General features: G+C 37.3%; 1 protein-coding gene across 1 annotated transcript in view; it reads left to right on the forward strand.

Moving 5' to 3' along the window:
- The window catches only part of ANTXR2 (ANTXR cell adhesion molecule 2), a 200,879-nt gene that overhangs the window by 47,516 nt on the left and 137,163 nt on the right, over positions 1 to 16,200 (forward strand). The window contains exons 10-11 of the mRNA XM_045284347.1: positions 753 to 822; positions 15,643 to 15,721. Of these exons, the coding sequence (XP_045140282.1) occupies positions 753 to 822; positions 15,643 to 15,721 (149 nt within the window). The remainder of the gene's footprint in view (positions 1 to 752; positions 823 to 15,642; positions 15,722 to 16,200) is intronic.

The following is a 16,200-nucleotide window of genomic DNA, read 5'->3' on the forward strand; positions in this document are numbered from 1 at the left end:
GAAGCAGCAATCAAGAGATCAAAAGACATGTTGCATTAGGTAAATGTGCTGCACAAGACCTTTTTAGCGTACTGAAAAGCAAGGATGTTACTTGAAGGACTAAGGTGTGCCTGACCCAAACCCTGGTTTTCTCCATTGCCTCATATGCTTGTGAAAATTGACTATTGAATAAAGAATATGGAAGAAGAATTGATGCAGTTGAATTGGGGTGCTGGAGAAGAATATTAAAAGTACCATGGACTGCTAAAGAGACAAACTACTTTGACGAAATATGGTCAGAGGGCTCCTCACAGGCAAGAATGGTGAGACATTGTCTTACCTCTTTTGGGCATGTTGTCAGGAGAGACCAGTCCATGGAGAAGGACATCGTGTTTGGTAAAGTAGAGTGACAGCAAAGGAAGGGAAGGCTCTCAAGGAGATGGATTGGCATCGTGGCAGCAACAATAGGCTCAAGCCTGCGAGCACTTCTGCGGATGTCTCTGAACCGGGCAGTATATCATTCTCTTGTACATAGGGTTGCTGTGGGCCAAACTTGACTTGATTGCACCTTACAACAACTACATCATGAAATATATAATCTCTGACCGCAATCTACTTTATTTTCCTTTTTCTTTCAATTGGTATCTTTAAAATTTTTTTAATGCTTATGTGTCTAATTTTTCACACTTGAACTCTGAGTGCAGAATGCTCTTCATATGATTAGTAAACTGTGTAAGGTGCATTTATTAATTAAATTGTATTTTGTTTTGCAGGTGTAATACCTGTAAGCGTGCAAAAAAATTCTATGCTTTGTCCTGTACCTGCTTTGCACAAAGTTGGAGAGTAAGTACTTCACTGAAAATAATTGAAAACATTTTGCCTAAAAATTATTAGAAATTTTTGTAACATGTATCTTTTATTATATCTTATTTTGTTGCAAAGGCAAAACACTTTAGTTAGCATGTCCAATCCTAGTAGGTGGAAATTGGTGGTCTGTCTCATCTTGATTTTTAACTACTGCTTCAAAGATCTACAAATATCTATTCAGATGGGTTTGAGAACCATTATCAAAGTCTATAAATAAGTAGGGTCACAACCATTATTGTAGAGTATTGAACTTAGACACATACACATAATTCTAAAGTGAGTTTTTGATTAATGATTATAATATTTCATAAAGATTAATATGAAGTAACAATAGGAACATCAATATGACACACTCTACACTGGAAAACTTGTACATTTGTATCAATGAATGGTTTAATGTGTGTCCAATCCTATTAAATTCTATACTATCATTTGTGAAAAACAAGAACAGCTAAAAGTAGGAAATTCTGGCTTGGAAGAGGATTCTTATTTAAATCACTCACAGAATTAATTACACTATTATTTTAGTATTTTTGTTTGCCAATTTATCCACCGTCTCTTATGCAGGGAGTCCCTAAGTGACATAATCAGTTAAGTGTTCAACTACTACACGAAAGATGGGCAACTGGAACCCCCCAGGATGTACTTTGGAAGTTAGATCTAGTGATCTGCTTCCCAAAGGTCACACTACCTTGGAGATGAAATTAACTCCATGACAACTAACAACACTTAACCAGGAAATGATTAGAAAACATTTCAAAATATTACTTAGCCCAACAGCAGTGGATGCAAATGTTTGGGATAATGAAAAGAATACAGGTTCCTTTGTGTTGATCTTTTGCCTAGAATAGAGAAAAGATAAGATGTGTTAGGCCGGGTTGTTTAGAGAAACAAATCCGGTTACATCTATGGATAAGAAAGAGTTTTATATCAAGAAGTAATTGTACAGTAGGAAGGCATCCCAGCACAGTCCAACTGAAGTCTGTAAGTCCGATGCTGTCCATGAGTCCCTTCAGATTCATGTCGCCATGTGATGGTGATGTAAACCAAGAAAAAAATGATCGCAGGTCAGCAAGTACAGTCACGTGGATCCAAAGCTGGGGGAAACATAGCAGAGAACTGACAATCCTCAGAGTTCAGGAGCCCACGTGAGGCCTCTCCTAGAGGTAGATACATAGTCCCAGTGAAGTCCCAGGGAGGAAGAAGACCACGTGACAGGAAGACTATTCCCAGAGCCCTCACTTTTATACAAAAGGCCCCTACTACTTGGTTGATAGTTTTGATTCCACCTCTAGTCAGGAGTGTCTAGTTGACATAAAATGATCCAGTTACCACACAAGGCCACCATTCACTCAAAGTCTGGATAATGTTCAGGGAGTGATATTTGTATGTTTCTCCATGGAACTCAAAAGAATTATTTTAGGAGTTTTTAGTTGACGAGAATTTGACTTCTGTGGGTGCTTAAATAACTCAAGATACCTATTGACAACCGGTTTTTGTTATATTGATAGAAAGGATTTACCAAATACAGTTTTCAAAAGCAAGTCTATCTGGCTAAAAAGATATTTTCTCTATTATGTGATAATTTCGTATGATTGAGAACACACCTCCGGCTAAATTTGGATGGGTCTGGAACTTATGACTTAAGACAGGTCAAGTTTGTATGGAGCCATTTAAGATTATCGTAAGTGCTCAATGGAACTCACTACCTTCCAGAGTGGTCAGGTATTGGCCATGGAGAGTCAGTTGACTTCAAGTGTTGTGTTACTTTGGCAAATCTCTTACTTCATGTTGAACCTCTTGGTCATGTTGAACCCCAGGATGCACCCTGATCTATCTTCTCTTGGCAGCTACATCATTCTTGTTCAGCTGAAAGTCCTTTGTGTGAAAATGCATTTCATTCTTTACTTTACACTCAATCCATTAGCACATCTCCTTAACTCTAGTTTCAATACACTCAACCAGGTCACCTCTCCTCTCTACCTCCATGGTTACCATTATCTTATAAAAAGCACCTATTTTCTCGTGCTTAGATTATTAACTTCCCAACTAGTCTCTCTGTTTCTGCCCTTGACAGGTGTGTGATCACATTGAGACAGAACAGTTTCTATGCACTCCACTGCTTAAACTCATTTTATGAATTTCAAATAGAGGCTCAGAATAAAAGGCTGCAATGTTTTATAAGGTTCTAAAGGCTCTGTTCCCTTCTTACGGCTCAGACTTCATCATTGATGCCCTCCTCCTCACTGTGCTCGAAGACAGTGGCGTCTCTAACCACATCAGGCCACTCCACTTCCGCACTGTTGTATAGGACCCCTCTACTAGGAAGTGTCTCCCTGTCGTAGCTTCTTGTTCACAGGTCACACTCTCAGTAAGTCCGTTCCCACTTCCAGTCACTGGTTCAGAATGCAGTCTTCAGGCCCTCCATGCCCTTCCTGTTTGCTTTTGTTTTTTCCCCTCCAAAGCACTTATTACTGTGTCTCTTTCCTGAGACACAATTTTGTAAGTCTTGTTCTTTGCTGTATCCCTTAGCACATAGTAAATCCAGTAGTTTGTTAGATGAAAGGATTAATATTTAAGCAAGCTTATCAGCTAATATGCAAAACTGAATGGAAGCCTTTGACTGCTGGAGGTGGTTGCCTCTTTCAGTGAAGAGAAACTTGATTAGGATGCTATTCAAATGTTTGTGGATTTTTAAAAGGAGCCCAGCTTACATTCTTCGGTTCTATCCCAGGCATTGAATTTGTTTGCTCTAGAATTTTTCTTAGGACATACACTCATTTAGAATAGAATACTATAGAGATTGCTGATATACATTTCTGATTTGTTGAAAATCCTGGAGATGGAATTTAAAAAGTTACATATACTATCATAAAAAGCAGACATGAGAAGCTATCATTTGTTCCAGCAAGCTGAAAATGTTTTGGGAAGGAGACATGTCTGAGAGAATAGCTTTCTCTTTTCTTTTTGTGTTGTTTACTTGATACCACTGAAGGAAAGCTTGAGAAGATTTTATTTGCCATATTGGGCAATTGAGAACAACATCATTATTGATTTTACCTATTCTGTTACTAGTAATTTGGACCCTTCCTTTGCCTTGAATTTTCATTGGGTAGTTTTTTTAGATGAGCTGTCTTAAGAGATTGGATCAAAATCAACACAACTGAAATAGTCGAGCCTTGTAAGGTGACTGATTCTTAATATGTCCTCTTAATTAGCTTTTGGCTAAGGATTGAAACGCATTAAATAGCTAGTTAATCTATGTTTCAAATAAACACATCTGGTCAACAGTGAATGAAGGTTTTTCTTGTGTGAGGGTGACAGATGTGGCGATGGCTCCTCCTGTTCTCACACTTAAATAATTGACAACACACTGGTGAAGTAACCTTAGACAGACAGCCACAGAGCCAGATGCATCGTCCCTGAGCTGGATCCATGGGAATGGGCCTCGTCTCATTAGCTCGCTCTGTTGTTTCCTTTCTCATCCATAAGTGATTCCAGAATTTTATTATATTTTAGGATTATCATTTTTTTAAAACAAGACTTATGGATTTTGAGCTAAAAGAGGGTTAACATGAAGATATTTCCTTACAGGCTCTGATTAAGAATATAGCAGAAGACCCAATACCTGGGATACAGATCTGCATTTGGAAATTGATGTGATATAGTAAACAAAAACATATATTGGCAAACATTATGCGGAAGAAGAAAAAATGGATAAAATGATATTTAATAAATAAGAAAATATATGTGTGTGTGTGTGTGTGTGTGCGCATATACACCCAGAACTAGGGGAATCTCTGGTGGAAAGAAGGATTGAGTGATTGACTATTAACAAACAGGTGAGGATTTGAATCCTCCCAGAGGCACCTTTGCAGAAAGGCTTGGCGATTGACTACTGACCATCCTGTGGAGCACGCTTCTTCTCTGACCGCATCGGGCCACCATGAATCAATTCACTTGTTGGCAAAGAGTTTAGTTTTTATGTAGGATAAGACTAAAAGGAGTTCTTAATAGTCAAAATATTACAGTTATTCTTCTCGATGCCTTTCACTGGATATAACTTACTTAAAGAACAAAGCATGCCACACAAGCAACTTGTTTTACCAAGGAAAAATTCCACATTGTTTAGTTTGTTTATGCCAGTGACACATTTGCCACCAAAATGTCCTCTTTATTTCTGACAAGGAGGGACTTTTGAAATTCCTTTGATTCCTCTGTATCGCAGGGTAATAGCCTTACCATTAGCATGTAGATATCAGCTTTACTTGTGATATAGACTTATTCTTTGACCCTTGTTTTGTGAGGCATCCACAATAGTACAGCTGCTCCACAATAGTTGAGATCTCAAACCTGTAATTTGGCAGGAAGAACAGAGCAAATTGGGTAAATATACATAAACACATTGTGAAGAAAGAAAAACAGAACAGAATGAACCAGAGCTTTATCCTACAGCTTGTTTGATAGAGATGATTTAAGGAGGCATATGGTATAGTTAAATGTGCTTTCGAAAACATTGGCCAGAATCTTCTGGCAAATATGAAATAAATATCTAAATCAGATGAAACTGATAGTATTATTTCTCTTAGAAGGCAGTGTGGGAAGGCTCCTGACAGAGTGTTTTAAATAAGAAGTGTTGGGACATTAGTTCTGTGGAAAATTAAAAGCATCTGACATCGAAGGACCGTTGAGACAAACCGGGTGGCAGACTCGGTTGGGGGTAGAGCCTGCCTTAATAATAGGATCATTTGATTTCTGCCAACCTTATTTATTTAATTAAAAAATACTCAGCTTTGTCTATTTTGCCTAAATTAAAGCCGATTATTTTAATTTAGAGAAAATTAAAACTTTCCCAGTTGGAGAAATTCTGGATTTAGCACAGCTTCTCACATGAACACTTTTCAGCAACACACCGTGCTAGATATGTTTATTGTCTTAGTAGTATGTGATACTGTCACAATTTAAAATTCTTTCTCTGCTTCTTGGGACATTAGACTTTATTTTATTATTATTTTTTAAAACCATGGGTACTAATTAATTAATGTCATAAATTTGAATATAAATATTAGAGTCTTGGTGAAATGAGGTTTATGACCCTTTTTGTTTCTGTATTTCTCCATCTTCCTCCAAAATAGTGAAAAATTTATCTCTTCTTTTACACAGTATATTGGTCTCTGATTATATCTATAAATATAATAAGGCTCACTAATCTAGATTGCCTATAAATTATGCATATTATATTCAGTTACAGAAGTTGTCTATTAGGAAATTATTTCAAACACCTCTCTGAGGGGCCAACAAGGTATTGACAGATAGTTTGGTGCATAATTGCCCCCGTGTTTCAGATACTGTAAATCTTTATGGAATAGAAAGCCTCACCTTTATCCTTCAGAATGGCTGGTTGTTTTGAACTGCTGACCTTGTGGTTAGCAACCCAACGAGTTGCCCACTGTGCCACTAGGGCTCCCTGTTGATAGGTACGGGAAAGTTAAATGTGATGAATATTAAAGTACCGAAAATATATATGATTCAGGGGTGACACATTGAACTCTCATCAAACACTGGAAACATTCACATTTCACCATGTGAAAATGAGATTCGATTTATTCTTTATTGCTCTCAGGAAAAAGGAAAAGAAAGAGTAGAAGTAAAGGAAACACATTTCAGCTCAAGAGAAGGAACTTTCTTATTACAGTATTCAGCACATTTTTTGTAATTAAACGTGTTCAAATTGGGACAGCTAAATGCTAATGTAGAAAATATTACATAAATATGCACTTAAATCCTCTTATTTATCTGCTTCTAAATTTTATATTATAGCAGTCTTTATTATACTAAGACGTGACTTCTTTGGATGAAAGGCACTAAAAATTTGGTCATTATTTCCAAGTACCTTTATTATTTTATTATAATACACAAAGTAGCAATTTTTTAGTGTAACACTAAAAAAATTATTATATAACTTTAGGTGTGATGTCCAGTACCTCTCAGAATATAATTAATTTTTTAAATCTAGTAAACTTCTAGACAATGCTACTTGTTATGGATATTGAGATATTGAGATACACCAAGAAGAAATTATTTGATCTAATCATTGAAGAGTGTCCTTTTACATAATTTATTATTTTTTATTTACTCTTAGCTTGAAGTAGAATGTTTATATTAGGCACAGATATGAAATCTTATTTTTCAACATATAACCTTTATTATTCATACATTTAATTTTTAACAAGTTCTGCAGAGTATTAAATGCTTGCACTTGATTTCAAAATATCTTAAGTCGCCATAATTTAATAACTATTTGAGTAGTTGCCAGTTTAATTTTCAGTATGTGAAAACTGGAGGTAAATTATTTACTACTTCTAGCAAGTGACTTTCACAATTTTACTTAATTTTTTCAGCTTTATTAATGGGTCATAAAAAGACATCTTTTATTGGATACTCATAAACCCAGGAGCAGATGAAGACTTTTCAAATAGGTTACTATGGGTTGAAATGTCAGCCGTATTTTAGAGTACGAGATTTCTCCGATCAGAGTAGCGCTGGCATATGGCATTGAACCATTTTGTTCTGTAGGCGCAGTTATGTCTCTAGACACGAAATAAAAGTATGTGACCATTAGAACTCTCTGAATTTTGTTTACTTAATTATATTCCACATAACTGTTTAATCTTTTGTATAGAATTACATTTAGCATGCTTGAATTTAGTTTTAGCACTATCAAAATGAGTATGAGTGCTTATAAAATTCACTTTGAACAATCTCTTTGTTAAGTTGTTAATGTTTCTTCTGTTTTTTTGTTTGAAAAAAAAATACTCAAAGGAGGGAACAAAGAATAGATTAAGGTATTTGCAAAATGTTCTAAACAATGCTGAACCTAGTTAGGAGAAGGAAACTGAAAGTGTTGTCAGTGTTCTCTTCCTTGCCCTTCCTGCAGCATGCAGGCCACTGACCCCTTGTTTCATAACATCCAATTCTCTTCTTCTTGGCTGCTTTTTCTCCTCAGTACACTCCAGTCTCTCTTCTTCGGACAGTCCTTCAACTGTCCGTTTGCATCGTGACCGGATTCTTGACCCATGAACTCATCTTCCCGAAGGTTTCCTGTTCCTGCTGCCGATCTCCAAATCTCTATTCACTTGTTTTTGTTAGCGCTCAACCCATTATCTACACACTTACTGTTCAAATCTCCCTGATTGAAATCTCCCAACTTGATTGGCTAATTGATGTCCAATCTTGAAGACCCCAAATTGAACTCACTAAATTTCTGTTCAGATTAACTCCTCGGTTGGTGTGCTCCACGCAAGACTGTTTACCAATTCATGGCAAGCAAATACCACGAAGTCACCATTATTTCTTCATTTCTTCCACTTCTTCAACAAACGATCAAGTCCTATCTATTCAAATTTCTTCATCTCCCTCCATTTTTTATTTTCACACCACCCTCATTACCAGTATTTTAGTTCCGCTCTCCTTTAGTTCTTATTTAAGATATAGGAACAGTCTCGTAGCGTGTCATTCTACTCTAGAAATGTTCTCTTCTATAGAGTCCCTCTGTCACCCAGAGAGATATTTGTAACACAGATTTCTAATCATATATTTATGTAGCTGAAATGTGCTTAACACTGTTTCCCAATGTCTAGCAAAGACTCGCTGAGTTCTTAATGATCTTTTATCTATTCCCTTTTCTGCCACTATTCGTATGGTTTTTACTGGAACCCTGTGCCGGTGGCATATTGAGTGGCTTTAGTTTCTTGATTGTTCTATGCTTTTCTTGCCATCTGACTTCTAAGACAATGTTCTGCTGACTTGTTTGTTTCCTATTCTTTTTTTTTAAGTTCAAAATCTCGGCCATTCTTTAGGACTTTGTTTTAGAGGTATAGTAAAACTTTGTTACTACCTCCATGCCAAGGCCAAGTGGGTCGTGTCTCCCACATGGTTCTCTAGCACCCATGTGCTTATTCCTGCCTTAGTAAATATCATATGCTCTTCTGATAGTTTCCTTGTGCAGCTTTTTCTCAGTTTAACTGTCATCTGTATGTTGTTAATTTCAGTCCTATTGATTAGTGCAGCCTAACTTGAGGTGATTAATAAATAGATATTTTAAAGTAATGAGTAATAGCATGAGACTGCAGTGCACTTTTAGTTTTGAGGTTTGAGCACACACACAGCAGACTTCTAATGTGGGGTTTAAGAGAAATATTGTTCTGTTAATAGAACATATCGTATTAGAAAATAACTGGGGGGAGAGGGAGTACACACATCTGACTTCTCAAGGAGGAAGGAGAATCTAACCCAACAGTGAAAGACTGGTGTTCCATGTCAGGAAGGTGAGGCTGTGTACTTCTGGAAAGACTAAAAGTCTCCCCAAACCAAAGGAACAGTTCTAGACTGTCCTACAGGTTGATGGTGTTGGCATCAGCTTGATGGCTGTGAGTTACCTCTATATTCTGAATAATCTAGTAGATAAATACATGCTACAGTGATTTATAGATACCTTTGTGTCCCAGGCATGATGTTGTACATTATACATACATTATTTCAGAAAACATTTCCCCCAAACAATATGTGTAGTTTTTCCTGTTGTGAAAATGGAGGGATTCAAGATTAAGAATAGACCGGGATTCAAACCCCAGGTATTCTTATTCTGTGGTTCAGGCCAGATTAAGATGATGATGTGTAATATGTCATAAGTATGTTGACTTAAAGAACACCAGAAAGATGTTTACTTTTTGTTTTATTGTCCAGGCTAAAGCATTTAATTCAGCCCCTCTTTTAATTTCATTGGGTCTGCAGGATAAACAAAGATAAATTCCTCCTTTCTCCTATGTCTGAAATTATGTAAGCACATTGCTTAAACATAATTTTGTCCATCGTAAAATATGTCTGACAGTATGGATTCCACTGTCAAATAATGCTAATAGAAATTAGAAGTTATGTAGGAATAAACAAAACTTAAACTCACTGCCATCAAGTCGAGTCTGGCTCATAACTTCCCTATTGCGACCCTGTAGGTATAAACAATCCAGAGTTACAAACAGAAATGACATAAAATAGTAGAAGGCATTAAATATGCATATCTGACTTTTAGAGCAAGGAAAGTTCAAGGTTTGGGGTTTGGGCTGGGGAGAGATGGCTGCATCCATTGTGCAACAGAAAGGGGATAGTATTACGTTCAGAAAAGGTAGCTGATCCATAAGGGAGCCAATATTCTGCCAGTAATTTAACTATTTCTTTCCTAAGCTAACAATGAAATTTAAAAGAATCAGTTTTATATTGTGTTTTTCTTGTTTGTAACACTTCAGAGAAAGTTTTCAGCAAATTTCTTATGTGTAAGTATATATAGTAAATAAATATACATTCAAAAAGATGTCTACTTAGAATATTGCTAATATTCTCATGAACCATTGGGGCATATAAATATTTAATTAAAAACTGGAAGAGGGATGCTAAACCATTGAGAGAAATTTAAATAGAAGACCGTAAACTATACATGGAGATTTGCGAGGAGATGTTCCAGTATAGAAGTTAAGTGCTTCAATGGCAGAGTCAGAGAATGATGTTTAGGCAGTTTTGTCACCTAGAAAATAGCAATGATAATAGTGCTTACTTAATAGATTTCTGTGAGAATTAATGGAGCCATGGTAGCATTGTAGGCTAACTGTTGTGTTGCTAGCTGCAAGGTGGGAGAAAGATGAGGCTTTATTCTACAGGGTCTTAGTCTCTGAAGTGCACTGAGCCATTTCTACCCTGCCCTGTAGGGTCACTCTGAGTCAGAATCCACTTGATGCTAGGGAGTGGTGAGTTTGAGTTTGGAGCTTATCAAAAGGAAACAATAAATGGCAGTCATTAGTAGTGTTACTGATATGGAAAGAATACAGACAGTTACGGTACCAAAAAGAACTAGTCAACATTCACACATTTCACGAGTTGGCACACGAGCAAGAAGCAATGATTCTGAAGGCAGAAGTTCAAGCTGCAATGAAAGCATTAGCCAGAAACAAGGCTCCAGGGTTCAATGGAGTACAAATTGAAATGTTTCAATAAGCTGATAAAGCACTGGAAGCACTCACCTGTCTATGCCAGGAAATTAGGAAGACAGCTCATTGGCCAACTGACTGGAAGAGATCCATTTTTGTACCCATTCCAAAGAAAGGCGACCCAACAGTGTTCAAATTACAGAACAATATCATTAATTTCACATGCAAGTACAATTTTGCTAAACATCATTCAATAACTGTTGTAGCAGTACATTGACAGGGAGCTACCAAAGGTTCAGGCCAGATTCAGACAGTGACGTGGAATAAGGGATATCATTGCTCATGTCAGATTTATATCTTGGCTGAACGTGGGGAATACCAGAAAGATGTTTACTTTTGTTCTATTGTCTGGGCCCAGGCATTCAATTGAATGTATCATAACAAACGATGGGGAGCCCTGAGAAGACTGGGAACCCTTCATTATGCTCACGTGGAACTTGTTCATGGATCAAGAGACAGTTGTGTGAGCAAAACAAAGGAATACTGCATGGGTTAGAATCAGGAAAGGTGCCTGGCAGGGTTGTATCCTCTCACCATATTGTTCAATCTGTGTGCTGAGCAAATCATCAGGGAAGCTGGCTTATATGAAGAAGAATGTGGCATCAGGATTGGAGGAAGGCTTATTAACAATTTGCAATATTCAGACGACATAACCTTGCTTTCTAAAAACAAGGAGGACGTAAAGTACTTGCTGATGAAGATCGAGAATTGCAGCCTTCAGTATGGGCTACAACGCAAAGTAAACAGAACAAAATCCTCACCACTGGACCAATAATTAACATAACCTCATGGTAAATGGGGAAGACTGAAGTTGTATTTTGTCTTTCTTGGATCTACAATCAATGCTCATGGAAGCAGTAGTCAAGAGAGCAAAAGGTGCATTGTATTGGGTAAGTCTGATGCACAAACCTATTTAAAGTGTTGAAAAGCAAGCAAGTTGTTTTGAGGACAAAGGTGCGCCTGGCTCAAGCCATGGTATTTTAAATAGCCTCATAGGCATGTGAAAGTTGGACATTGAATGAGGACACTGAGGAAGAATCAATCATTTTGAATTATGGTGTTGGTAAAGAATATTGAAAACACTATGGACTGCCAGAACAACAACCTCATGTCTTTTGGAAGAAGTAAAGCAAGCATGTTCCTTAGGGGTAAGCATGGGGAGACTTTGCCTCCTGTGCTTTGGACATGCTGTCAGGAGGGAGCAGAAGCAGGAGACTGACATCCTGCTTGGTTTAGTAGAGGGGTCATGAAACTAGGAAGGCCCTCAACAGATGATTGACACAGTGGCTACATCAATGGTCTCAGATAACAGTAATTGTGGGGATGGCCCAGGACCAAATGGTGTTTTCTTCTCTTGCATACAGGGTTGCTATGAGTTGGAACCTACTAGAAGGCACCTACCAACAACAACAGTGACTACTACTACTCTCGGAAGATAAAATCTTATATTGTTTGAACGGATTACCTCTATATCAAAAGAATCATCAGGAGAATTTCTGTGTCTGGCGAGACTTAAGGCAGTTCTAGTTGACAGTTACGAATCATACTATAGGAGCCTGGGTGGCATAGTGGTTATGCTTTGTGCTGCTAGTTCCAAACCACCAGCCAGAATTCCAGTCGCAGAAGTTCGCAGGGGCAGAGTTAGCCTGTCCTGTACAATAGGGATGGGTTGGAGTCGGCTGGATGGCAGTGAGCTGTTTGTTTTTTTAACTCATCTTTTTCTAGGGGATTGAGGATATTTTGGTTGCCCATGTGTTATCTATCATCAGTATGCATTTATACTACAGGAAAGAGTGAGCTATGAATGTTTGTGTCATCTTTTATGGCATTTGAGCAAGCATTAACAGGATCAGATGCTTCCTTCACTAATTAGCGAATGGTTTCATTTCTTGTGAACTCTGAATGACATGTTATAAACAAACCCAGTCAATATCTATTGATGCCTTTGAAGTTGAAGTACGTAATAAGATTAGCTGCAACAATCACACTTTATTATTAATCAAAATAATCCTCCTAGAAAATAAAATCATGTCCAGTATGCCCTATGCTTCCTGGTAGACCCTTAAATGGAGGCATTAGGAACCAGGAATGATTATTTTTGGATTAAATTATGTTTACTTGTTAAAAAATCTGGGAGAAAACAAACAAGGCACTTAGTTTCTCACAATGAACAATTACGTTTTAGTTTTCTTTTTTAAACAGACCATTTGGCACTGTGTGTTGGAATAGTTCAGAAGTTAAGTTAATGTAAACACACAGTTCTTTTTTTTATTTGTGTGTAGATTTAACTCAACTTTCTTTGTTTATACTTTACAAGAATTTGGAAGAATTTAGCTGGAAAATCTCTGGTAGAATTTGCTTTGGTTGTTGCATTGCCATCTGAATCTGAAGTATAAATGTAACACTGAGGAAAAAAATCCATTAAGAACTTTGATGTCATCCTCCTCTGTGGGAAAGAGCTCAGAACTAGTTGGAGTCCTGGTGTTATGACTTTGGGGAAGATAATTTGCTTTTTTGCACCTCAGGTACTTCATACATGAAACTGTGAAAATTACTACTTATTTTCAGAGTAATTGTGAATATTAAGTGAAAAGCCCTTAAAATGCCTAGATAGTGTATGACACTCCCCTTGTTAGTCTACTGCCCTCGAGTCAATGTTGACCCACAGTCACCCTAGAGGACAGGTGGCATTGACCCATTATGTTTCCAAGATTGGAAAATAGATGAAGGAAATTGCCACATGTTTCTCGCTCGTTTGAACTTCTGACCTCTCTGTTTGCAGCTGAATGCTTAAGCACTGTATCACCAGGGCTTTTTGCCTGACACATAACTGCCATCAAATCATTTCAGATTTACAGAGACTATATTGCATTTTTGAGACTGTAAATCTTTATGGAAGTAGACAGCCTCATCTTTTTCCTCCTGTCTGGCACATAGCAGTCATTAAATGATACTTTGATCTTACCTTTCTGACATTATCTATTAAACGTCTTTTGAGGTTGCTTTTGCCCATAGCTAACTGCCTGTCCATAAGTCCTTGGCAGTCAATTTAAGACACTAGAAAGAAATTTTCTCTTTAACAAGATTTTATTAGTTAAAAATAATTAAGACAAAGTTTATGCAAACCAATGTTTGATGTTAGAACGTTTTATAAGAGTTGGAGCTTGATATTTTATAAAGCACAGTAGTATACATAACCAGCCTAACAAATTATTACTATACTTTGAGGAGAGGATAGCATTGATTCTTTGTTATACCTATTATCATATGAGAATTCTCTTATTACCATATGAGAATTATCACATCATATCAAAGAGCGATTTTCCTTACATACTTTAAAATGTCCTTATCATTCCCCCTCTTTTTAAAAAAGTCATTTTAAAAAGTTGCCAAGGTAAATTTCCTCCCAAGTCCTGGCTAAACAATCCCAGATGATGAATGGTTACAATCTAAATTAATGAAATTTTAATTCATATTAAATTATTTTATAATCTGAAAGCCATATTTTAGTTATGCTATTTCTTAAACATGGAAAAAATAGTCCTCTCCTTTCCCTGCTTTTGTGAGAATACTTTAATGTCCTGGGACTATCTATTCCCTTAAAGAGTTACAGTCTCTGAAGCTCACAGGGAGGAGTTCTCCCCTGTTCTGTAGAGTTGCTATGAGCTGGCATCAACCCGAGGCGATGAGTTTGGTTTGGAGTTGTATCTGTAGCAAAAGAGCTGTGGTGGCACAGAGGTGTGTGCAATGGGCTGCTACCTGGAGCGTCAGTGCTTAGACACCACCAGCCACTACGGGGGAGAAAGGTGAGGTTTTCTACTAACCTAAAGGGTTACAGTCTCGGAAACCTAGAGGGACAGTTCTCCTCTGGGGTTTCTATAAATGGGAGTTGACTTGATGGCTGCGAGTTATCTACCACAAATGCTTACATACAAATCTCTATCTTCATGATTTCTTTCTCTATATTTTAACTCGAATGGTTTCTAGCTTTTGGTGTTATATACTTAGACAATGATCTTGCAATGAGAGTAATGTCTGTGTTGTTCTAGTTGTGGGGTGCCATTGTTTGAATTGATTCTGATTCATCATTACCTCATGTGACAAAGTAGAAGCGCCCCTACAAAAAATATCCTCAGGCCTTTTCCCCCACATGCTTCTGGGTTGGTTTGAACCATTAGCCTTTTCTTGCCATTTGAACTCTTGCTTGTTTACATTATAATATCTGTCAACAAGAGATAGTTAAACTAAAAGGTGTCTAAGGATTTTTATATGTGTGTGTGTGTGTGTGTGTGTGTGTGTGAAAATGAAACAATTCTCATACTTCTTTGGATTAAAGAATTTTTTAAACGATTCTTATTTATGTAAATGCTTCTTTTAGGAAAAAATAGTTACTTAAGGAATTTGTTCTGTCTCCCAAGGACTTGCAACCAAGGAAGAAAAACTGGGATCTTGGATAGAAGGCTTTGACCCTTTCTGAGTTTCCTTTCTGGCTAGTTTACATGTCAGTTGCTAGGGAATGGATTTATTATGATTTCACGTATGTCAGAATAAAAGTGAGCTCCATAGGATTGTTAATAGCTGAAGTTTGGGGAATGGGTTGTCAGGTCTGTCTTCTGAGGAGCCTCTGGGTGGACTAGCACTCAAGCTCATTCACCGTTTCTACCACCTAGGGACTCTTGGCCAGTTTAAGTAAAAGAGAACGCTTCTATCCTTTTCTATTCAAATAATTTAAAATTATTGTTTCTTCATTTTCTTCCAGCACTCTTAATGTCTCAGTGAGTTTCAATGGAGGAAAATCTGTCATCTCAAGCTCATTAGTCGTCACAGCTACAGACTGTGTAAGTATGAGTAGAAGTTAGCTTTTTGAAACAGTTCTACCCAGAAATCATTTATGCAAGTCCAGTGTTGCATTCTAAAACAAAAAAGGTAAAAGCTACAATGTAGGAGACAAATATAAGGAAACGTGTACAGGTTTTTATTTTAGATTGGCTTTGCATTTAGCTTTCTTTTGAAGGAATTTTGTTGTTGTTGTTGTTGTTGTTGGGTGCCAGCGAGCTGTTTCACCCCATAGTGACCCTGTGCACAACAGAATGAAGCACTGCCTGGTCCTGCACCATCTTCACAATTGTTCCTGTGCTTGAGTCCCTTGCTATAGTCAATATGTCTATCCATCTTGTCAAGGGCCTTCGCCTTTTTAGCTGTCCCTATGCTTTACTAAACATCTCTCTCTACAGGAAATGGTTTCTCTCGACAACATCTCCAAATTATATAAGGTGAAGTCTCACCGCCCTTGCCTCTAAGGAGCAATATGGCCATA

The sequence above is a fragment of the Echinops telfairi genome, unplaced genomic scaffold, assembly GCF_000313985.2.
Source record: "Echinops telfairi isolate 266 unplaced genomic scaffold, ASM31398v2 ScPeMD7_7468;HRSCAF=8506_0, whole genome shotgun sequence".
NCBI lineage: Eukaryota > Metazoa > Chordata > Mammalia > Afrosoricida > Tenrecidae > Echinops > Echinops telfairi.